Genomic DNA, 26,052 nt, shown 5'->3' with positions numbered 1-26,052 from the left:
CTTAATTTTCAAAGCCCTGATTCGGAAACCAGAAAATAGGTTCTGTTACCCACCATATGCAGTACGTGTCATAAGTGTGTCTCTACAGATCTTTCAGTTCTCTAGAAATTTGGTTAGACCACTGTAGAACAAGATGAGAACAGTATTCTAAAATGGGATTGTTACCTGTAAATTCATCCAATTCAGTTCCCTGCATAGTGTTTACTCTTTAATGAGAAATTGTAGCTCAACCCAATCTTTGGAACATTTGCCACACCCCTCCAGCCCATGCCCACTCTGTTAATGCAGACCCCATCTTCTGAATCATCTCCCACGTGAGTCACTTGCTACAATTATCATAGTAACTGGCCTTCCTGCTTCCACTCTTGCCCTGCTCTGATCTATTCTCTGTAACGCAGCCAAAGGGGAACTTTGAAAAACGTAGAGGTGATCCTACCAATTCTCTCTCCCTGAAGTCCTTAAAGTTGCACACTGTTGTTCAAAATCTTCAGTGTGGTCTGCGTGCCTGGCCCCTGCCTCTCTCACCACTGTGCCCAGTGCCTGTCTGCTGTTCAGTTTCTTGGAGCCAGACTGCCCATGTTCAAACCAGAGTTCCATCACTTATACTCTTTGTGCCCTTGAATAAGTTATCTAATAAGTTTCAGTTATTTGTCAATTTCCCCACCTGTTATAGTAATAAAATACTCTAAAGTGCTTAAAGTTGTGCCAGCTACTTAGTAAATACTTAGTAAGCATTGCATATTATATGTGTAATGCTACTCCCCGCCCCCGCCCCCTCCCCGGCCCAGGGCCTTCCTACATGTTGTAGTTTCTCTTCTGAACATCCCCCATGGTCATCCCCTCATATCAATTTACTTAGCTTAAGTATCACTTCTTCAAGAAAGTCTTCTGTGCCCTTGCCTATTCAAGCACACCTCCTGACCCATTAATTCAGGCTCAGTCTATCCATGGATACACATGACAGGAGACAGTAATTACTCCCCAATAGAAGCTTGTTTCACAAGAGAGAAATATTTTTTTAAGTTTTCATATCTAAATAGTCTCTAGCAGTATTAAATGTGGCCAGTATAATTTATTAGAACATAAAACAGTAACTGTAAAAGAACCAGTTTATAGTTATTCTGGGACACCTTTGTCACACCCTATAATTCTCCTTCCTCATGTTATCTTAATTGCTACTGAATAATTGCTCTTGTGATGATTTATATATAAATAACTTTTTGTGTATAAGACCAATGAGACTATTAAAGAGGAGATAAAGAGGGCAAAGGGCCTTTTCGGTGGAAATTGGGCACTGAAGATTAGAGACCAGCTGAAAGTGACCGTGGGTGCAAAAGTCTCTCTACCCTAACCAAGTATTCAGAAGTTGAAAGATGGGACAGTAAAAATTGGCATGGGTGATGAACCTGTTGTGGTAATCGTTTCACAATACACATAAATCAAGCCATCGTGTTGTACATCTTAAACTGATATAGGACATCTGTCAATTGTTTGTCAATGATATTGGGGGGAAAACTGGCAAGGGTGACATTGGAATGATTTCCAGGAAACTAGTGCTACACAGTGCTGTTCCCATTTATCAGGATGCTGTCTAAGAGCAGGCTCTTCTGGGTAATAGGGGGCTGAGATTACATCCCCAAAGTGGTAAACCCAGGTTTTTGTGGCCAGCCCCATACCAGAGCTCCTGAGATCCTGATTCCATTCTCTTCTGTGGGGAGAGATTGGCATCCCAGAAATGTATACAAAAACAACCAAGTATACAGAAATGGACATAATATTAAGACTTTTTATACAAGCCATATTCATATAAGTGTGGTAAGTGTGAAATCTTTGGCTGTTTGCACATTTTGTCAGCTTGTACAATATTTGTAGAATCATTCCAATTTCACCCTTGCCAATTTCTAAAAGTCTGGCAAACTGAAGAGAAATAACATATTGTATTTATAATTTTAACTGAAATTGTTAGGATACCTTAACTCAGTAGTCATGTTTAAACGTCTTGAAAACTCTGAGTTTGTAAAGTTAAAGGTTTGATTCTTAATATGTTGAAAATGCCCAATAAATTTGGTATACAGTATGAATTTTCATTACATTCATAAAAAAACATATAGGTATGTTTTTTAAATTTGATTTATAAATCTGTGTCTTTAGCTGTTTGTATTTTGAAATTATAAATGAGATTTAATAAAATTTTAAGTAGTGATGTTCATAAGTTACTTATAAATGATACATGCAAGAGAATTTGATTGAGTTTATAATTGCTGTTTAAATATTCAGGAGAACTTCATTTGTGCAGTTTGTAAATAAAAAACATTCTTAGCAAAAACTAGACGAACTGGTATTGGAAGCCAGTCTCCTTTTCCACCCTTCCCACAGCCCAGCCCCTCTTGGAAACATCCCCTTTTAAAAAACGCTTCTGGGGTGCCTGGGTGGCTCAGTCAGTTAAGCGTCCAGCTCTTGTTGTGGCTCAGGTCATAATCTCACGGTTCATGGGTTTGAGCCCCGCATCAGGCTCTGCACCGACAATGCAGGGCCTGCTCGGGATTCTCTCTCCCTCTCTCTCTGCCCCTCCTCTGCTCACGTTCTCCCTCTCTTTTTCTCTCGCTCAAACAAATAAATAAAGCTTAAAACAAATTTAAAATGCTTCTGGATTTAATTCTTCTGACGTCTAATTCTATAACTCTAAATAGCTTTTTAAATTTTTTTTCAGATAGTATTTATTAACTCATCCACGTGAGAGGGTGATTTAGTTTACTTATACTGCTTTCTCTTCCATTTGCCCTTTAACAGTCAAAATTTAGGGAAGTAAAATTATTAGACTTTCTCTAGGTTATAATTGTTCCTTTACAGTAGTGGAATCATGTTGCCATTTCCTGTTTCATAAATTTCAGTGTTGCTACTCTCTCCCAACTGTAAAATAGGAGCAAAATCTCCTACTTGACAATGAGGAGAAACTGTAGGATATCCTATGGAGTTCTGGTAAACAAACAACTGGCTCTTGGGGGACCGGGGGAGCAGAATGCAGTATTTGTTAGTTTCCATTAATTCAGTGATGGATTTCAAGCTACCAGCATAATGGTGCTGAGTTGGGATTCGAGTCAGCACCAGCCCACCACTGAATTACTATCCTGACCCTTTCTGCCACCTTTCCTTCCTCTTCCACCTCATTTTCTCTGCCAGCCTTTTTTTTTTTTCTTGTTACAATGTTAAGACTGTTTATATTTACAATCTACTCTGCCACTGTAACAAAAGTTTTACACGTTGTTCATTGTTGATTATAATAGTTAAAAGCCAGGGCGCCTGGGTGGCTCAGTCGGTTAAGCGTCCGACTTCGGCTCAGGTCATAATCTCACAGTCCATGGGTTCGAGCCCCGCGTCGGGCTCTGTGCTGACAGCTCAGAGCCTGGAGCCTGTTTCAGATTCTGTGTCTCCCTCTTTCTCTGACCCTCCCTGTTCATGCTCTGTCTCTCTCTGTCTCAAAAATAAATAGATGTTAAAAATAAATAAATAAAAGTTAAAAGCCAACAAGTAACATTTATGAAATTATACTGTTGTATACGTATGGTTCCAAGAGGTGGGGTGGAGTTACATTTCTTTCTCTATGGGCTGATATCTTGGCCCCCTGAGTCACTTAAATAAAAATTTACCCTAACAGCCTGACATAAGAGTCAAAAGGACTCCTTTTTATTATATGGATTGTCAGTGGCATAAAATTATTCTACTGGTTTACATTCTTGGATCACAATTTTTACATAAAGCCTTGATTTGGTTTCTCTAGTTTTCTTCTTTACAGTTGCCCAACTGATGGGCATTCACAAACTCATAATCTCACCATTTTCTCAACCATACTTGCTTTCTCATGGCAATCACGGACCTGAACCCAGCATCCTGCTCTTATGCATGGCACTGTGAGCCCCCTGGGTCGCTATTGGCCAGCATTTCCTTTCATGACTTTCCTCTGTTGGATACATTGTTTCCTGGATGTGTTTCTTCTCTTTCTGATGTTTCCTATTTTTTCTCTTCTTCCTCCCCTGGGATGTAGCCTTAGTAACTTTCTAAAAAGTGCTGTGTGGAAAGCATTTTCTGGAGTTGCATGTCTGAAAATGTCTTTGCTGTTCATTTGCATTTGGTTTAGTTTGGGAAGAGAATTAGAAGTTGAAGATATTTTTTGCTGCAACCATTTTAGATGATTGTTCCATTTTCTTCTTGCATTCAAGGTTGCTGTGGACAGGTCTAATGTCACTCTAACTCATGTATCCTTGTTTTCTGGAATTTCATGAGAATGTAGCTAGGTTTGTTTTCCCTTTTTGTACTGTGACCTCAATGGGGTTTTGTAATCAGAATCCTTGTGCCCTTTATTATTTGCCCCTCAAGTTTCTCTGTGTCCTTTTTTGAGAGATGTCTGTTAGTTGGGTGCTGGACATTCCATATTTGTCTTCTCTTTCATATTTGTCAGTTCTCTGTGTTTGCTCTATAACTTTAGAGAATTCCCCAAATTTATTGCCACTTGGTCTATTAATTCTTTGACAACCACAAATTTAATCTTTCAGAGCAATTCTATATTCCAAGTTTGTTTTTTCAAAGATACTCTGCTCTGAGCTAATGAGTGTTAATAGCTTCTTTGATCTCTGAATGTATTTCATAAATTTATTTTCTATTTCCTCAATTTTGTTCTTACAGTGACAGGTTTTTTTTGTTCAACCTTTTATGCTTTTAGATTTTTTTATGTGTCTTGTGATCTTAATTGCCCATTCATATTTCGGAAAGAAGGACTAAATTAATTATTCTTGGTGTCCTGTATGTAACCCCTCTGCTTTTGAGGGGGAAGGTATATTTTTGAAACAGCCTTTTCCTCTGGACAGAAGTCTGACTGGGAGCTCTGAGCATGTATGCAGGGAGCTGGCAGTTCCAGCCCACCCATCCTACAAATGCCATGAGAAGGAAAGCTGTATTCTGGGCATCCTAACCAAGTGGAAATCTTTAGTTCTCCTCCACTGTTTTAGTCCACTTATTTGCGGGGGGTGGGGGTGAGGGTGGGGCAGGGGGTAGAGTCTTCGGATTTTTGCCTTGGGTCATTGCCAGACTTTTGGCAGACTTCTAAGAGCTCCGAACAGAGGAAAGGTTGTTAGTAGATGACGGGAAAGTGGAGTGGGGGTGTGTCTGACTGGCACAATTGTCCTGAGTCTCGACTTCAGATTGTCCTATTTTCAGCCTCACTTCTCACTCCTGTGCTCCACTCTTCATGCTGACAGCCCGGAGCCTGTCTAGGGATAGGGAAGATGTTTCCACTTCTACAGCAAGTCCCTTTTTATCTGGCTTCATCTTCTTCAGTTTGTTTGTTTTCTATCAATATTTCTCCTTCTGGCTTTCCTTCTAGAATCTATATAGCCCCGCCTCTTTCTTTCTCTTACGAGTTTCTTTCTTTTAGCACTTCTTTATTCAGTGATTTCTGGGAAGAACAGGACTTGGAGGCATGTGTTCAGTCCACCATCTTGAACCTGGAGACCATGGACCTATGTTTGAATGCTTTTGGTTCCCTAAAGACATTGTGCTTTAATATTATCATCTATCAATCACGTACTGGAGACTAAGATCTAAGCAAATGGCCAGTATTTCCATCAAATTTCTGCTTTTTTCTTCAAATGCATTTTAGATCCTTACCCAAGAGCTGAATGTGGCTCAGAAGAATTCGCTTTTGGGTCCAACAGAAAACGTTTCTGTGTGATGTTCCTCATATCTTTCACATTAAGTACAGGATAACCCATCTGTTTGGTCCACGTATCCATTACTTCTTTCACTGGTAAATTACTTGCCTGATATTAAAAAAAAATGAGGAATAATTAACAAATTAGGGAAAATAAAAGGATAGAATAATCAGATCAAGAAATGATTGATAAATCATATGTTAATCAAAGAAATACTTGGGGATATTCTCCATACCTCTTCAAGTGCTCTCCAAAAATGCTCAGTTTTTGCATTCCCAAATTTGTGTTTTTTCAAGTAAATCTGTATGTGAAAGATAACAAGTATTTTAGAAATCAATGTATGCTTTTCTCATACTTCCACACATGAGCTGAATCCATCAACATATTTCACTCTAATGTATAATATGGCAAGTGTACCTGCAATAAAAATCAAATGACACAAGGCATGCAAAACATTTTGTAACCTATAAGAACATCAAATAACTTATTTGTAAAGCACAAGGAATATTTTTCCTTATTAATGATGTAGCTTGGTTTTTAAAATTTTTTTTCATTTTTTATTTTAGAGAAACAGAGTGTGCAAGCAGAGGAGAGGGACAAAAGGAGAGGCAGAGAGAGAGAGAGAGAGAGAGAGAGAGAGAGAGAGAGAAAGAGAAAGAGAGAGAGAGAGAGAGAGAGAGAGAGAGAGATTGAGAGTGAGTCTTAAGTAGGCTCAACGCTGAGTGTGGAGCCAGACGCAGGGCTTAATCCCATGACCCTGGGATCATGACCTGAGCCGAAATCAAAAGTCAGATGCTCACCTGACTGAGCCACCCAGGAACCCCTAGCTTGTTCTTTTTTAATAGTCTAATGGGCTTGTGCACAGGAAAGGAAAAGCTTAATTTTTTTTCAGGACAAGAAATATGAGATACTTAAGGGCAGTCAAGTGTTCAGTAAATAGTCAACAGTCCATAACATTTGTGATCCAGTATGAAGAAAGACCCATAATTCTATGATCTTAAGTTAGAGCTGTCAACCTGTCACCACTGGCTACATCCCTTACGTTCATTTATTAGTGATGTTTTCTCATCTCAGACACTAGATGACCCCACCACACATGAATGACTGAGGCAATATGCAAAATATGCAAAGATAAAACAGGTGAGCTTGTCTCTAAGCCAGGGCTCAGCAAAAGAAAATTTTTTTCAAAAAAGCTATATAGTAAAGATTTTAAGGTTTGTGGGCTCTATAATGCCTGTCACAACTACTCAACTCTGCCTCTGTAGCACAAAAGTATCCATAGATAATGTATAAATGAATAACCAATAAAACATTATTTATGCATTCTGATATTTGAATTTCATGTAACTTTCATGTGTCATAAAATATTGTTATTCTTGTGATTTTTCAACAGTTCAAAGTTGTAGAAATGATTTTGTTTGCAGACCTTAGAAAAATGAGTGGTGGGCCAGATTTGGCCTGCAAGTCGCTGTTGGTAGACTCCTGCTTTAAGGAAATGGATATACAACCTTTTGAACACTAAGAATGATAATGATGATCCTGATCATGAATAAATTTGGGAAATTATTCCCTTTAAAGAATGTCTTTACTCTTCAAATGGCTTTAAAATATGAATTAATTGGGGCGCCTGGGTGGCTCAGTCGGTTGAGCAGCCGACTTCAGCTCAGGTCACGATCTCACGGTCCGTGAGTTCGAGCCCTGCGTCGGGCTCTGGGCTGATGGCTCAGAGCCTGGAGCCTGCTTCCAATTCTGTGTCTCCCTCTCTCTCCGCCCCTCCCCCGTTCGTGCTCTGTCTCTGTCTCAAAAATAAATAAAACGTTAAAAAAAAAATAATAATAATAAAATTAAAAATAAATAAATAAAATATGAATTATTTTTAACTAGAAAGCTCTCCCCTTTAATGATTTTGTTCACAGAATCTCTCTATACGTGAGTTTTCAGATCCAATGTGGTAGGTCCCTAAAGAAAATCCCCACTTTTCTCCTAGTCTCATAATTGGGTGCCACTTATGCCACTTCTCCTCTGTTGCTGTCAGGAATTGTCCCATGTAATAGGGACATCTTTGGGGCACCTGGGTGGCTCAGTCGGCTGAGCATCTGACTCTTGATTTCAGCTCAGGTCATGATCTCATGGCTGTGGGATAGAGACCTGCCTTGGACTCTATGCTGGCTGTGCAGAGCCTGCTTGGGATTCTCTCTCTCCCTCTCCCTCTGCCCCGCCCCTGCTCACGTCACTCTCTTTCAAAAAATAAAATAAAATAAAATAAAATAACATCACTTTCTTAAGTGTTTCTTGAGCCTTCAAAGAATAACAAGTGGTTGACTTCGCACATGACAGTTTCACTCAAAGTGACTATAATTTTCAGGAGGTACTGTGCCTAAGTCACATTATCTTCTAAATTCCTTTCTTTTCAGGCATAGAGAGATAAAACAATATTAGCAGCCAGCTCCAAGAAGCCTGGACTAGGGTTGCGACCAGTTAGGAATGCTGCCTTTGTTTTTGTTCTTTCGATTAGTTCACTGCTCAGCACTACCACTGGAGGGCAGGCAAAGGAAGGGAGAAGAAACGAAAGGCGCTCACTGGATATCAGTTTTAAGCATTTGTTCCAGAGCTTTGCACAAATCATTCATTCTAAATAAAATAAATGGATACTTGAGTATTAGTAATGAATTGTAACCATAGCTACCTGTTAATGAAAATTTCTAGTAAGTAGTAGCTTTTTAAAATTAATTTAGAGGAGTTTATTTGTATACTCACAATGCCTTGAGCTTAGAAACATGCCATCTTGGAATTAGAAGGGACTTTAAGTATTATTTAATACAACTCACATTTTGGGGGGTGAAGAAAACTGGTGCCTAGAGAGGCGATGAGATTTTTCTAAGGTAACTTTGAAGGAATTCTGAATCCTTAACCAGTCTGTGTGGTTTCTGTCAGTGGTGTTGTTATTGTTACTGCTTTTTAAACTGCAGTCTCTTGCTTCTTCCGAACTATAGGCTACATAGACATTTATATAAACAGTATATTAAAAGACATCAATTTTGAGGTGCCTGGGTGGCTCAGTCAGTTAAGTGTCCAACTCTTGATTTTGGCAGCTCAGGATCTCACCCTCATGAGATGGAGCCCCGAGCTCCATGTAAAGCTCTGTGCTGAGTATGAAGCTTGCTTAAGATTTTCTCTCTCCCTCTTGTTCTCCCCTCCCCTGCTTGTGTGCGCGCGCTCTCTCTCTCTTTCAAAAAAGAAGACATCAATTTTATTTTGTCTAGATTAGTGCATTTCTGAATACTCTATATTGAGAAATTTCTTTCTTCACCTTGAATAGTCACAATGCAGTCATTCCACTCAAAATTTCATGATGACCTACATCCCCCAATAATAGCCCCTCATTAGTTGGGTTTGGTGTGGTAAGCACAAAAGGAAAAGAAGACTGTTTCTGTTACTAGTATCCCAGGAAGGGAAAGGACAAGTTGCAGCTGAGCCATTGCTGTCCCATCAGGGCTATTTCTTATACTAGGAGAAAAAGAAAGGATGGATATATTTCTCAGCTTGATTTCATGACCATATACTGTTACAAATTCCCCATTACCTGTTATCATTTCTTATGCACAAGCACAGCCTTAAAGATTTTCCAGGTGATGGCTTTGATCTTATTCCCCTTCACGACTACCTACTTTGAGGTCTGAGATAGGGTTCGGGGGAAGGTGATGAGCTTGAAAGAGAATAGACAGCTGGCCATCCCCAGATTTAGTACCACACCAGGTCAGCTAATGAAGAGTCACTTTGGTAAGAAAGTATTTGCTAGGGAAAGATCTTGAACAATATCACAGATTGTGGAATTTAGGGGCAGCAAACATAGAGTGATGCTAATTCAAGTAAAGACACTATTCAGATACTTGAATGAAGTAAAAGAATGTTCCAATTGGCTTGAGAGCTTATTGAGTGTGGTCTATACTGATCATATGCTGTTTTCAGATATTAGCTAGTGTTTGAAGATTGTAGGGGAAAAGTGAGTGTTTTAGTGGCTAGTGGGTTGTGTGTGTGTGTGTGTGTGTGTGTGTGTGTTAATTTATTCCACAGCACTATGATGGCATGAAAAAATTAATATCTATTCATTCTAGTTTGGTTTCTAGCTCCATCTGTAGTCACAGGGTAGAGGAAGACATATTTCACTTGAGAAATATTAGTTTTAGATAGGACTAGATTTTTAATTAATTATACCATAGATACCAGGATAAAGGAAATATGAGAGTATTACTGAATTATTAGAATAGCTATTCACTTTTAAAGACTCCTGGTACATCTCTAGGAGTTGCTTTAAAAATCATTTAGTTTGAAGTCAGCTTTGAAAATTCCAAGAATGTGTTATCCATCAGTTTCATTTAGAATGAAACTATGCAAATGGAATTTAACTTAATTTTTAAAAATGAATTGTCTTTGCTTTTTTCTCCGTGTTGTTTATTACAGACCATTCATTCATTTAAGAAGCACTGTTTGGATTGTCTATCATGTGTAATGCAGTCTACTAGGGACTGGAATATATACAAAGATACAGAAGACAGAGTTCCCCACTAAAGGTGCTCACAGTGAGAGAAGATATGATGAAATGTGACTTTGAAGCTGATGGAAACGTTACAAGGTGTTCTAATGTACACATAAGAACAGGCACATGGCTTCTCCCTTTCTTCCAGTGTCCACAGAGAGTATTTTATTAGTAGACAAGAGGAGTAAAATGTATTGATGTGCTCCCTGAATATCTCCTAAGTCTTGGTCTTGTGTCTTACGTAAATAGTCACCTAGGAATTTTGCCATTGGGTAAAGAGGCTGTTTCTTTTTGGGGTGGCATAGAGACTGCTAGATGCCACATAAGAAGGCTCAGTGGTGGTAAGAGCTGAAGGAATAGTGAGCGGACATTGTCCTGGGGAATCACATCCAAAAGGAGTACTGGCACTCTTTGGGAAGGCTGGCAGGACGCTGCTCTGACCTGTTTTCTACGTTCTGGACCGGCACCCCAGCACCACTGCTCTGCCTAACCACCCGAGGCCTCACAGTGGGGAGGATGGAGGAGAATGGGAAGAAGCAGGAAGACAATTCCGACTCCAGGCTGAATGGGCCAACCTACAGACAGGACAGTTACAGGGACAGAGTGTAGCCACACTGATGCCATTAAAACCCTGAGAGATTTGGCTTAGGTTTTCTAGAAAAACAAAAAAGAAGCTGAAATATCCACTGGGGCAGTATGCCTAAGGGGGATGTGTGCAATGCTTTTGAAAATGTATTACCATTTCTGCTTCCAAAAGGAAGCAGGCCCTCTTTATTCCTTGACTCTACACATTCCTTGAATGTGTGTATTTGCCACTTTTAAGTCCAATAATAAGGAAAAAGTCCTTGCACGAACTATAAAGGAAGACTTTTATAGATACACTTAAATCTTTATGTCATGTCACTATGGACTGAGTTGTGTTCCCCAAAATTCATACATAGAAGCTTCATCTCTAATGCGATTGTGTTGGCAGATGGGGTCTTTGGGAGGTATTTAGGTTTAGATGAAGTCATGAGGGTGGGACCCTCATGATGGGATCAATGCCTTGATGATAAGAGGCACCCAAAAGCTCTCTCCCTCGGCTATGTGAGGACACAAGGGAACGGCAGCCATCTACAAGCCAGGCAAACAGCCCTCTCTAAAACAGGAATCTGCGGTGCCTTGGTCGGAGACTTCTCAGCCCCCAGAACGGTGAGAAAATAAATTTCTGTTGTTTAAACGACTCAGTCGATGTATTTATTATGGCAGCCTAAGCCAATACACATGTAAAGGATATCAAAAATAACTAAGGACTCCATGTAACTTCTCCATGAAATTTCTGCTACATGGTAATTAGAGATAACAGTGTGGGCAGTTAACTGGATGTGAAGTCACCTTTCTATGTTTTGCTGTTTAATCTGTCCCTGCATAAGGAGAGGAAAAAGTAAAAGAGGAGTAGTTCCTTGATTAATCACATACCGATATTCATCAGCCACAGACCGATGTGGCTCACGCGTAAAACTGTTAAAAGTCATAAATCATACCTGACATCCTTTTTGAAACTTCTCTGGGGTTATCCAGTCTTCAAGCATCCTCAGAATGGAAACGCCCTATGGTGGAAAAGAATAGCAAATTGAACTAGTAAAGGATACCAGTGACCACTGTCGTGACTAGTATTTCATGATCATATGTGTGAGATTATCTCTTCAATATGACTCCACTAAATTACTTGGCTATAGCTCCATGGTTTTAAAATAAAAACAGCATTTGGCACACCTCCTGTATCTATGCTTCTAAAATAACAAAAAGGTCAAGAGTAGTTGATAAAGGGGCCATCATTTCAGAGACTTGGGGGTTAAATAATTATTGCACTTCATCAAATGAACCAGCAGATGGAGCTTTTCTAATGAAAGAGAACCGTTAGAAAGACTTAGAAAATTCTTATTTTTCAGTGAATAAGGAAAGTAATTCCATGATAAAATTCTGGCTACTTCTTAAATTTATTTCAATACTTTTCAAAATACTACATTTTGTGGAAATAGTTGAGGAATTATCTGGTCAAATAGTTTAATATAGATATATCATTTAGGTATAAAATCCTTTTCAAAAGCAGTTCATCTCATTTGGTTTTATTTTGTCTGAAGAATCTAATGAATACTTCTGCTCTCTACTTTCTCTGCACATGTTATAAGATTAATACTAAAATGCACTATTGATAAATTTTTATATCCATTTTCAAGTAACTTGCCGGAAGAACATGTGCTTCTCCCCATCTGATAGCAATTTTTACTGCAATTTATTAAGTATAAATTATTTTTGCACAGAGAAGACTAAAGGCCTAGAACATTTATTTCTGACCTAGTATCTTAAACCCATGGAACATCTAGGACTCGGAAAGAAACCGATTTAATAAAATATAGGGGCGCCTGGGTGGCGCAGTCGGTTAAGCGTCCGACTTCAGCCAGGTCACGATCTCGCGGTCTGTGAGTTCGAGCCCCGCGTCAGGCTCTGGGCTGATGGCTCGGAGCCTGGAGCCTGTTTCCGATTCTGTGTCTCCCTCTCTCTCTGCCCCTCCCCCGTTCATGCTCTGTCTCTCTCTGTCCCAAAAATAAATAAAAAAAAAACGTTGAAAAAAAAAAATTTAAAAAAAAATAAAATATAAACATCTCCATGTGAGTAATTAGAATATCCTGTAAGTGGCCTAGAAATGTTCACTTTAACAGAAATATAAAAGAATCATTAACAATACGAAAGAAAAATGAGAAAAGAAGCCTAAAAAGATGCTGTGGGAATGACAGGGAAAGCCAAAATTATGATGCTATAAATTTGAAGTAGCCATCTATAGAAGGCTTTTCTCACGTAAGCCATTTTATCTAGTATTCATTTTAATAATTAAAATATTTTGTCTTAAACAAAACTAGGTATTATCCAGAATAACAAACGGTATTCATTTCCAGTGGCTTTTGAGCAACTTAGCATAGTGGGTAAACCTTGAACAGCAAAAGGGAAATAACTACATCATGCTGCATGCAGGCATGAATACATTTGGAGGAGGAGCTGTAGGAAGGAAACACTGTGGGAAAAATGGGTCGCTGCAGACCTTCAGTAGTTCTGCAAAAAAAATTTCATGGATAAAAATGCCCCATCTGCAACATGCTAATAACGTCATCTTTATGTCTTATATAAAAATGGATAAAAGGAATTCCTTCCAACTGAGTTGGGTTTCAGTTCTTCCTGGAAACACTAAAGGATTCTATAGAAAAGATGTCCCCATATATGGTGTTTTCCAAAGACCACATAGCAGAAAAAGAAGATTTACTGTCTTTTAAAAAATCAGATAAAAGAATTTGAAGCTTAAAGTGTACATGTTCAGTTAGAATGAGAGAGGCTATAAACAAAAGCGAAGGGAGAAATCTTTCAAAGTCTGATTCAAAGTCTTGTGACAATGACCAGCATTGATCGTTTTGACCGAAAAGTACCAACTACTGAATATTCAGCATCCAGAATAAGTTCCACACTGTTTCCTAAAGCCCATGAGCATAGTCTAACCTTCTTACCGTTTTTAGGCATTTACTAAAAGTCACTAAACAGGAAGATGCTCACAACAATGTCCTATCTTCCCCACCTTGCTATAGGATATTCCATCAAAGACAGATGTTATTTCAGCAGGAGTTGTCACAGTGACAACAATGGGGTGCGAAGACATCAAAGAATCGTCCTCTTGTACAGGTAACACGTCTTCAAGTAACATCTGATCTCTCTGAAACGACACAACGAACCAAAGAAATACAGCACTTCCTCTATACTGGTCCATATTTCAAAATATCAGGGATATAAAATTGGGGGAGAATAAATATAAATTGCTCAAATTACTTAAGACAAGCGTTAGGTATCCAAATGAATCACATGTTGCACTGATTCATCTGCATGGATTCCGTTCCTTTCTTCTAGTATAATTCCTTTGACTTAGCCCCTATGTGACAGGCCAAGAAGACACAAGCATCTGTGAATTCTGTCTCTGCCACTTCTGTGTGACTTTCGGACATGTGCCAAGCTTTTCAAGCCCTATTTCCGCACCTGTGCAATGGGCATGTTATCGCCTCACACCTTTGTTCTCAGAATTAAGTGAGGATACATGTTGATCTGCCAAAAACTAATGTTCGGGATTTCTTTTTTTCAGTCAACTAATCATTAGAATTTGGATGATTCATAATTAATCAAAGAAAATACTAGCTTTTTCCATAGTTCATCATCTTCTCACTCCAATACTATATTTTCTTGGCAAAATACAGTGGTTGAGAGGTCTAGCCATCTAGTCAGACTTCCACAGCTCATAACTCAATTTTTGCCATTTTCTAGATACGTAGGTTTAAGCAAGCTCCTGCACCCATCAAATAGCGATAATAATGGCATCTACTTTTTGGAATTGTTAGAGAATTCAAGGAGATAATGCATGGTAAGCATTTGGCATAGTCTCTGGTGGAGTGAAAGCCAACATATTAGCTGCTATTATTATTTTGATTCATAATCAATTAGATTCTGAAATCTCATTCTGTTAAATCATTACTTAAAAAAAAATCAAAAGCCTTATTGGTCTCCTTTTATTAAAAATATTCCCCAAAGAGGAGCATACTATATTTACATTTTCCAATTTTGTGATTTCCATTTATAATAGACAAGGTACTATTGTCAAGTGATGACTGCCAATCAAGGTAATTTTGACCTGGACTTAAAACTTTGTACACCTTTTAGATGCAGAACGCATTCAGGTCTCAGGGTCAGGAAATTTGACTCTAGTCTTAGTTGTGCTACCAATTTTCTATGTGAGATTGGAAAGTTATATTACCTTCCTGGGCATCAGAGTTTTCACCTGTAAAGTGAAGCTCCACTATTGTGGTACTTATCAGGCTCTCTTACAGTCTGTCTTTTTATTTATCTGTCCCCTCTACCCGCCATACCCTTAACTGGGAGCTCCTTGAGGGCAAGAGCTATGTTTTGTTCAGTTTTGGATACTCTGTAGTGTTCACTAAAGACAGAAGACTGAATGAGTGGATAAAGAATGAATGAATGGGGGGCACTTGGGTGGCTCAGTTGGTTAAGTGTCCTCTTCTTGGTTTCGGCCCGGGTCAGGATCTCACAGATCGTGATTTTGAGCCCCACATCAGGCTCCATGCTGACAATGCGGAGCTTGCTTGGGATTTGCTCTCTTTCCCTCTCTCTCTGCCCTTCCCCTGCTCATGCTCTCTCACTCTCTCTCTCTCTCAAAATAAATAAATAAACTTAAAAAAAATGAATGAATGAATGATGATGAATGGGTGAATAAATGAGTTGGACCATGTGATTAAATTTCACTTAAGAACTGCATACTAAATTCTTTTGAAATTTCATTGGTGTTTTGAAATACTGAATTGGAATATTAAAATGTTATATATATGTATATATATGTATATATGTATATGTATATATATGTATATATATATGTATATATATGTGTATATATATATATACATATATATATATATAACATTTATATATATATATGACAACAATTTAAAATGTTATACTTTCTTGCAATACCTTGATATAAGTATGGCATCAGGTTATTTTATAGAAAATAAAGGACAACATATTTTTTCATTTATATAGTTTAGTTTCAACAAATTACAAAATCAACAATTTTCAACATATGTGAGTGATTCCCAACTAGTGGAAAGTTTGTCCCCCAGGGAACATCTGGAAACATGTGGACACATTTTTGGTTTTACAACTGAGGAGGGAGGGTTACTTGTATCTCTATATGGGCCAGGGATGCTCTTAAATATCCTATAATACACAGGACAGCCTCCACCATTATCAAGCACTCCTGAATTATCTGGGCCAAATCTCAGTAGTTCCATGGTTGGAAAACCATGATGTAGATTAAAGTTCTAAAGCAGGAATTGTTGCAAGTTAACTTCTTCATTTTTTAAGATAGCTTGCAGAATCGGCCAAAGGCTTCAAGTTTGTCTTTTTATTTTTTCCAGTAGAGGGCGGTAGTCTTATAGTACACAACTTTCTGTAATTCTCTACTTTTACACATCTACACATTTACACTTTCATATATACTAACAGACAGGCATACCTACACCATCTAAATAGAGATAAAGACAGATTTAGCTTTTCAGAAAAAAATCTTTAGGGTTCACAGACGCCTTTGTTCCAGGCCCCTCAGGGACATAAGGTAGGATAATGGTAGTTACATGTATTTTTAGGAGCTTTTAAGCTTACAAGAGAGAGAACAATGTTCTTCTTGTATAGAGGAGAGAACCAACTCAGGATACGTCACTTGCTCAAAGTCACATTCTCTGTAACACTAAGTGTATGCTCTTATTTCTTTACCACACTATTTCACCATAAGGTAAGTGGTTTGCAAAATGAGAGATTTTTCAAAGGACTAGCACTACAGACACTTAAATATAGAGCTGCGTTGCCTAAGCTCACTATGTTTTTTTTCTTACTTTGACACATGTTATTAAGGGACTCTATCAAGGATATCCTCAGACTGGGCTGGTCAATTGCTATCCGAGACCTCGGCACTCACCCTAAGCCAGATAGAGTTCAGTGGAGCTGACCGATTCTACTCCATACACACAACGGGCTTGGCTCCCCAGTTCACCATTGCACCAGGCCCCTGACTCGGGGACATTGTTATTGTGTACAGGTCTCAGTCACTTTCATGAGGAAAATAGACATTTGGAGCTTATGTGTTTAGGGCTCACCATTTGCCACTCTTTTTCTGCTTGGTTTACTCCCAGGAACTCAAAGAAGGAAGCAAAGCCTTCATTCAGCCACAAGTCTTCCCACCATTCCATGGTCACAATATTTCCAAACCACTGGAATTATAAGCAATAAAGAGATGGTTAAATTTTTATGCTTGTGGTAGAGAGGCCTAGACCATTTCAGTACGTTTATTTGTCCATGAAAATGTCACTTGACACAGAAGTGGCAGGCATTGTACTTAATTAGCATTTATTTCCTGCATTATTTCTCCTGATTTTTTTCCACTTCTCCTGATTTTTAAATGATCTTAAATTCTCTTTCGTTTATTGCCTTTATTTAAGTATCACCAGGACTATTTAAAGTCATAACAAAGACTCCTGTATACTTACTACAGGCAAAACAATGTGTCTTAAAAGGTTTTATGGTAAAATATTTAGTAGCACTAAGAAAGACTTTCAAGCAGGATTTTCTGATTGGCCGTTTTTTATTTGTCAAGTTATAATTAATTTCAGTTATTCCTATGGTCTTAAGCTACTTTAAAAAACAAGCGAAAATTTGAGGGGCATCAGGGTAGCTCAGTCGGTTAAGGGTCTGACTCTTGATTTTGGCTCAGGTCATGATTTTGTGGTTCGTGGGTTTGAGACCCGCATCAGGCTCTGCACTGACAGAGCCTGTCTCCCCCTCCCCTGCTTGTGTGTGCACTCATGCTTTCCCTCTCTCTCTCTCTCTCTCTCTCTCTAAATAAAAAAATTTTTTAAAAAGCTGATTTGATGCTAAGATTCTATACCTGATGCACAAGTTCATGGGCAACCACACTGGCCACCCTCTGCCGGTTTGATGAAGCTGATTCCTGAGGGTCATAAAGCAAATTTGTTTCTCTGTAAGTGATTAGTCCCCAGTTCTCCATAGCCCCGGTGCCGAAGTCTGGAATAGCGATTTCATCTATGGAAAAAGAAACAGTCCCATGAGAAATACTTCTTTGCATTTGTTTATAACATTTCTTACCAAATTAAGTTCTTTGGATGAATGTGTTTTAAAAAGGCTAAAAATAATTTCTTAGAATAAAAAACAATAATCTATTTGTGTGAACTATTCAATCTTCATGCACTCAAACTTTCCATGGAATGTTTCCTGTTGACTCCAGATATCAATGTGTCTTCTATTTTTCAAAGAAGGATACTAATGGCAATGCTCTTTTCAGTCCTCTATAATTTTATGTCTTTGTCTCTGTCTGTACTTCATTTTTATTAGAAGTGCAGGGCTTCGAAGTACACAGAGATATATTTCTATCCAGGGATGCAGAATATTAGAGAATATAAAATTCCACTTTTTCCCTATTTCTGTACAATTTATCAGCTCGATTCCCTACTAATTGAATAGGGTCCCATCAATTTGTGTGCACTAAAGAAGCTGGGTCAACACGAAATAAACTGTATTCTTTCTCAATTCTCTTCCAGACCTACCATGTCGGGTTCTACCAGGACTTTCTATTCTTTATTTTTGTTTGGGCCCATAATCTTAGATATAATGACAGGAAGAAGCGGTGCTGATCAGTTCCATGTTAAATCGCAAAACGGAAAATGTTGAGCTCGATTAGTGGACAGGATGCAATTTCTTCAGTTAATGAACTATAATAAAAAAATGTAATTTCTCTATTAGCACCCAGAATTTCAATGATTCTAGTTAAAATAAGGATTCCTAAACCTTTTTATAAAGAATGAAAAATGGGTATATTATCTTCAATAAAAAGATTACAGCAGTAGTTTTCTTTTTGTGTCATCTTCATTCTTAGGTTTGGCTATTTTGTCACAAGAACACCCACTTAAAGGGTGAAGAACTATTCCCTCCAAGGACCAATATTTTCTATAACATTATGGAATGTAGGGGTGCCTGGGTGGCGCAGTCGGTTAAGCGTCCGACTTCAGCTCAGGTCACGATCTCGCGGTCCGTGAGTTCAAGCCCCGTGTCAGGCTCTGGGCTGATGGCTCAGAGCCTGGAGCCTGTTTCCGATTCTGTGTCTCCCTCTCTCTCTGCCCCTCCCCCGTTAATGCTCTGTCTCTCTCTGTCTCAAAAATAAATAAAAACGTTAAAAAAAATTTTTAAAAAAGACATCATGGAGTATAATTTGTACCTAATCTTTGAACAAAAGGACTTTTTTTGTGACCTGGTTTCTCTAGTGAGTATTAACATTATAATTAATGAACTCTAGTGTAGTGTTTAATAAACAGGGAGTGTGACAAATGCAGAAGTCATCTGTAAAAAAAGTCTAGGAAACAGTTAATTCTGAAAGGGTTGAAATGCATTTTAAAGTATAAAGAAGGAGTAAGGGAGAATGAGGAAGAGAAAAGGAGCAGAGAGAATAAATATCTAAAAGCTCCACTTCCCACTTTATCCTGGGTGGTACAAGTGAGATAAAGAGAGAAGAGACTTTTAAATTGATGTGCTTAACATTTTATTAAATATTATTCTGATTTTGATGAAAAGTTGTTTCTCTGTAATAGTTGGGAGCTGATGCCATTGAAGAGAAAACGGACCATCTACAAAGGTGCTCAGAGCCACAGCTATTCCCACTCAGAGAACCTGGTTTCCCAGTCACTTTGCACTGCTAATTTGTTAAAGTACAGGCATAAATTGAAATGGAGAAATCAATTTTGGGTTGGTTGGCATTCTTGTTGCCTCCATTTTATCCCTACAGACATCTATATGGATGTTTCATTTAAAGTCTTTGCAAATACCACGCAAGCTTACTAATAAAGCATGTTTGCTGTTGGTAGAAGTGTCATATCCACACCATTTCGATTATAGCCTTATTTTTATTTTAAAAAGAAAACGTTCCCCCCCATTAGAAAAAAAAATATATATATATATATTTTTAAAAAATATATATATATATATATTTTTTTTTTTTTTCATTCTAACTGCTGGAGAATCTAGAATTAGTCTTGTCCAATGGAAGGACAGGAAGAACACAGGACTCCGATAGCATCATTTATCTCTTTTAGTTATGAACTCATTGATGGGAGAGCAGCAATGTAAGCTATTGGAACAGTAATGACTTTGAAATCAACTAATCTAGGTTGCTATTTCTGGCTCCATTATTATCAGCGTCTGCAGTTCCACACAATACTTTAATCTTTATTTGGAAGTAAAAGTCTTTGCACTTAACAGGTAAGAACAGAGTAAGTATGGACATTATTCTTGGAGGAATCCAAAATGCGTTTCAGGGTCTAGTAAATATTAGACACATATTTTAGGCATATAATAAAAAGACTAAGGGGTGACTATTAACTGAAAATGCAAAACCTGGAGGAAATGATTTAACTTTGGTGAAAGCAAAGGCAATATTAAAAATAAGAAAATAAAAAATGAGTCTCACCTAATTTAGGAAGAGCATAATCCATAGCAAAGTATTCTTCAAAATAATCAAACACAATTTTAGTTATGGTTGCAGCATATTCAGCTGTGTGCTTTTGCTCTGGCTGGACATATATAGTGAGCTATTAAACAAAACACAAAAATTCAGTGAAAATTATTCTTTGTTTGATAAAACACAAAAACTATGACATATAACATAGTGGAGAGAAGGTGAGCTTTGGGGCCAGGTAGAGACTTGTTTGAATCCCAGGTCTTTATGGTTTTGGACAAATCACTTCACATCTCTGAGACTGATGTGTAAAGGAAATTATGCTGTATAACACTCTGAGTAATTTCAATAACTAGAAATTATGTAAGTCGCAACAGTTGGCATAGTGTCCAATATATTTTTTAAATGTTATTATTTTTTTTCTATTTTGAACATATATTCTTAATATCTATGTGTACCTATTTTTCTATCAATTTCTTTCTCTTTCTCTGTGTGTGTGTGTGTGTGTGTGTGTGTGTGTGTGTAATCTGCCTTTGAGGAAATGAGTCATGTGATTTTCTCATCTAAAGAGCCCTTAGATACATTTTTTTTTGCTTGTACTATTCATTACTGTCCAAATTACCCTTTTGATATTTTAACTATTTTACTCCCAGAGTCTAAAATATAGTGATTCAAAATTTTCTGAGAGGGAGGCATCTTGACAAACTACATCAATTCTCTATTTGTGTGCCTATCACATGATTTATAAATCAAATCCAAGTATAAACTTTTTACCCCCCAATTTCAAGCATGTATGACCCAGAATAGCCAACCCAATATTGAGGGAGAAAAACTAAGTTGGAAGATTGATACTACCTGACTTAAAGACTTACTATAAAGCTATACTAATCAAGACAATGTGGTATTAGCAAAAGAATAGACAAATAGATCAGTACAACACAGTAGAGGGCCCAGAAATAGACCCAATAAAAATAGTCAAATGATCCTTGACAAGGAAGCAAAGGCAATACAATGGAATACAGATCATGTTTTTAACCAATGGTGCTGGAACAACTGAACTTGCACATGCAAAAAAATGAATTTAGATACTGACCTTACACCCTTCACAAAAATTAACTTAAAATGGATTGCAGACCTAAATGTAAAATGCAAAACTGTAAAATTCCTAGAAGATAACATGGGAGAAAACTTAGATGACCTTGGGTATGAAGATAACTTCTTGCAACACCATGAAAGAAATAATTGATGATTTGGACTTCATTAAAAACTTCTGGTCTGTGAAAGACAATGTCAAGAGAATGAGAAGACAAGCCACAGACTGGGAGAAAATATTTGCAAGAGACATATCTGATAAAGGACTGCTACCCAAAATATACAAAGAGCTCTTAAAATTCAACAAGAAGAAAACAAACAAGCTGATTAAAACATGGGCCAAAGACCTTAACAAACACCTCATCAGTGAAGATACAGAGTTTGCAAATGCGTACACAAAAAGATGCTCCCCATCATATGTCATCAAGGAGAATGCAACAGTAAGGTACGACTGCACACCCACTAGAATGCCAAAACCTGGAACACTGACAACAACAAATGCTAGCAAGGACATGGAGTTCCCATACATTGCTGCTGGGAATGCAAAATGCTACAGCCGCTTTGGAAGATACTTTGGAAGTTTCTGACAAAACTAAACATACCCTTACTATATGATGCAGTAATTGTGCTCCTTTGTATTTACCTAAAGATTTTAAAACATGTCCAACAAATACTTGCACGTAAATGTTTATAGTGGCTTCACTCACAACTCCCAACACTTGGAAGCAACCAAGATGTCCTTCAATAGATAAATAAACTGTGGCCCATCCAGACAATGGAATATTACTCTGTGCTAAAAAGAAATGAGCTATCAAGCCATGAAAAGACAGGGAGAAACCTTAAATACATATTACTAACTGAAAGAGGCCAATCTGAAAAGGCCTCGTACTGTATCACTCCAACTATATTAATTTTGGAAGAGGCAAAACTATGGAGACAATAAGGAGATCAGTAGTCGCTAGGGGTTAGGAGGTGGAGGAAGAAGGAAATATGAATAAATGGACCACAGAGGATTTTTAGGGCAGTGAAAGTAATCTGTAGGATATAACAATGATACAAAAATAACATTATACATTTGTCCAAATCCATAGAATGTACAATGCCAAGAGCGAAACCTATGGTAAACTATGGATTTTGGATATTATGATGTATCAATGTAGGTTCATCTTTGGTTAAAAAAAAATGTACTATTTGGAGGAGTGATAGTGATAATGGGGGAAGGGATGCATATGTGGGGGCAGGAGGTATATGTAAAATCTTCATACCTTCCCTTCAATTTAATTGTACACTTAAAACTTCCCTAAAAAAAGTCTTTTAAAAATAACTTTGAGGAATTCAAGTGAAGCGTACTTGCTAAACTTATGGCCAGATTCAAAACCCTCAAGTAAAGCAAAATATGCAGTCATTTAGTAAATCCAATCCCATCTACCTAATGGCACAGGTGACTCATAACTTTAAAAAAGGAAAAAAGAAAGAGAAACTATGCCTACTTTCTTCCTTTATTATGCCAAAAGCATTGCTAATTTTGGTATTCTTATAGGCATGGATCTTGAGCCATTTTTTCTCAGCTGTGAACAACAGTGGAAAGATCCAATAATTTAATGGACAAATACCAGAGTGCCTGGGTGGCTCAGTCAGTAAAGCATCTGACTCTTAATTTCGGCTCAGGTCATGATCTCATGGTTAGTGGGATCGAGTCTCGAGTCAGGCTCTGTGCTGACAACTCAGAGCCTGCTTGGGATTCTCTCCCCCCTTCTCATTCCGCCCCTCCCCCACTCATGTGCGCACACACACACACTCTCATTTTCAAAATAAATAAATAAACATTTTGTAAAAAGCAAATAAAGGACAAGTACTGAAAGAGCATCCCTGAAATTACCAGCGCTGGCTCACTGTTCCCACATCCACTGGGTCATTGACATTCTTGCTTTATTTGCAAAAGTAAAGATGTGTTCATCTTCATCTCTAAAGGCAACACTATTCACACAACTATCATCACAATATCCTTTGAGGTTTGTTTTTGTTTTTTTTTTTTTCAGCTGTCAGGATAGATGATACATTTTCTCACTGTTTTCTCTTTCTATGGAAACGATGACATGCATTTCCCAAGAAGTTCAGTGAAACTAAGGATCCAGTCGGTGGCCACTGTACAGAGCAGAGGTAGTTGCCCCCTGTGAAATCAAAACTATCATGACTAGACAGGATGGCTCCATTAGATGCAGAAATTCTGAGAATTTTTCATCTGTGAATTGATTATGGTGTCAAAACTCCCTCAGAATTTCTACTACATCTATTCTCATTAAAAAACTTCAGGAAGGTAGTTCCATCATGACTTCCTCCACTGTTATTGACACCCTACTTCTGTGCCACACATAATGTCTGAACAATGAAACATTGAGAAAGAGGGAGAAAGAGGAAGAAGCAATAACACCGAGTCCCTAGACTCACCGTTGAGAGTTAAGAGGAAGAAGAGATAACAGTGGGAACCCCAGGTGGAAAATGGGGAAGAGAAAGACTGTGCTCTTTGTACCAGATCTTCTTTCCCATGCTAGTGGATCAACTCCCTTTAAGCACAATGCTTCTGAGACAACATATTCTGTTTTTTCTCACTCTCTAGACTTCTGTTGGTAGATTGATATTAATGTGGATTCAATCAATGAAAGTAGTCCTTTCTTCTTTTGTTTCTGAGAAACTCAAGCCCCCAGAGCTATGTTCTGTCTTCATAGTCTAACCAGTCTGAAGATCACATGGGATCCATGACCCTTATTTTGAAGGGTCATCCATCATATTTTATGACCATTGCTCTGATCAACTGAGCTAAGCAATCACAGAATATACAGATTCAGACATTAATCTGGTAACATAACCAGCCAAAGTTTATCTACAAGCGTGTCCTATCTGCTATATATAAAAAAACCATATTCTTAAAGATGGCCAACTGCCAACATGGTGTGCCATTTGAAGCTTCAAAATCCTTTCATGTGGCATCCATTTCATAGCAGGTCATCTGTGATGTTCAGATTTGCTGATTCAAGCGTTCTTCCCTCTGCTGCTGCCTTCACTCGTCCTCTGCTCAGCCCTTCCTGCTCTCTGACCTCATCTTCAACTCATGCTCCATCTGTATCTCCCGCTCCTTTCTGTGGGCTTTAGTAAAGGTGGCTAGCCTTCCTCCACCATCAGCCACCATCTGTCCATGACAGAGTTCAGGAAATTACCCCGAATTGTCATCACTTTGAAATAATTGCCATCTTTCTTGTTTATGTGTTTGCTTTACTGTGATGATTTTTTTTAAGTATATGACTGGCAATATTGAAACAGCTTGGAATGAGAAAGAAGAGATGCGTGCATATTCTTTCTTCTTGCCTTCTGAGTCATATATCTTTTATTATTCAAGGACTCTATTAAAGGTCAAATATCAAGTTTATATATAAGCTTTACAACCTTATATATAAATACAAAGTTTGTAAGGCTCTAAGAACCTAATTTGTATGCATATATTTAGTTTGCAGAGGCAGCAAGTTCCCCAAGTAAATTAAATGACCAAGGTATACCAACATTGGATACCATGGGTCGTATCTCAAAGTACTGAATCTATGGAGCTAGTGTCCGATTTAAAGTCCGTGCCTTCTAATGCATATATTCAGCTGATTATTCTTTTGGGAAGAGTGATACATCTGAGTTATCGTTGTTGTTGTTACTTTTCTCTGATCATATGGGAACTGCCTGTAAAGAAGTCTTGCAGAGTTCTTAATATTGTCCCTTTCATTCAAGGATCTCCAGGAATTTGAGAGGAGGAATTTACGTCCATGAGAATTAGGAACCTGATTGGTTGCTGCCATTTCCTTTATGTGTCATCATTATGATTAATCATTAGTCCCACGGAGTACTTTAAAATTTCCAGGTAATGGAAGAAGCACTTTCCATGCAGTGTGTCACTCTATGCATCAATTCTGTGAATCTGAGACTGTTAGCAGTAATAGAATATTTTGCATCACTGACAAGTTTCACTACTCCAGTTTTCACAATGATAAAATCCAAAGAGTTCTGAAAATATAAAGCTTTTTATGTGTTCAGAGCAAACTAATTTTGCAGACTCATCTGACCTGAACAAATGATAGTTTTTTCTAATCTTTATTTTTCTCACCACAAAAACAGTGCTGCAGAAATTAGTATTTCTCTTTGACTGTAAGGTGCTGCCCCAGATCCTGCTGTAGTTATTCAAAACTATGCAGTATTTGTACCATTTGACCTTCACAAATCAGAAAATTGCTGAATTTTAACATGCAACTAGCCACATGGTTTTAGAGAAGAATTGTAGACCTCTACATCAGACTTTACAGTTTGAAGGGTTTTAAAAAGAAACTTCCTTGTGTGTACATGAGACCAATGAAGACTAGGGCGAAACTGACTAGGATTCAGCCCAAAGTTTGGTCTTTACTGTATCATACTGCCTCTTTTCTCTACCCTAAGAATGAAACCTGACTTTCCCTAGGTGCAAAATAGGAATAACAGCACCTATCTTGTGTGGTTGTGAACATAAAATAAGCTAGTATTTGAAGCAGTGTTTGACACATGAGAGTTTTATGCATCCCATCGAGAAGACTAGTATCATTTCA

General features: G+C 38.0%; 1 protein-coding gene across 1 annotated transcript in view; it reads right to left on the bottom strand.

Annotated features, from left to right (window-relative positions):
* ENPEP (glutamyl aminopeptidase) overlaps positions 1-26,052 on the bottom strand; it is an 83,303-nt gene that overhangs the window by 34,738 nt on the left and 22,513 nt on the right. Inside the window, exons 4-10 of the mRNA XM_049631041.1 lie at positions 20,357-20,477; positions 17,768-17,922; positions 16,980-17,093; positions 13,847-13,981; positions 11,766-11,831; positions 5,941-6,006; positions 5,662-5,813 (exon numbers count right to left, since the gene is read on the bottom strand). Of these exons, the coding sequence (XP_049486998.1) occupies positions 5,662-5,813; positions 5,941-6,006; positions 11,766-11,831; positions 13,847-13,981; positions 16,980-17,093; positions 17,768-17,922; positions 20,357-20,477 (809 nt within the window). The remainder of the gene's footprint in view (positions 1-5,661; positions 5,814-5,940; positions 6,007-11,765; positions 11,832-13,846; positions 13,982-16,979; positions 17,094-17,767; positions 17,923-20,356; positions 20,478-26,052) is intronic.

The sequence above is a fragment of the Panthera uncia genome, chromosome B1, assembly GCF_023721935.1.
Source record: "Panthera uncia isolate 11264 chromosome B1, Puncia_PCG_1.0, whole genome shotgun sequence".
In the NCBI taxonomy this organism is placed as follows: Eukaryota; Metazoa; Chordata; class Mammalia; order Carnivora; family Felidae; genus Panthera; species Panthera uncia.
Note: the sequence above shows the minus strand (reverse complement) of the source record. Positions and strands in the feature narration are given on the sequence as shown.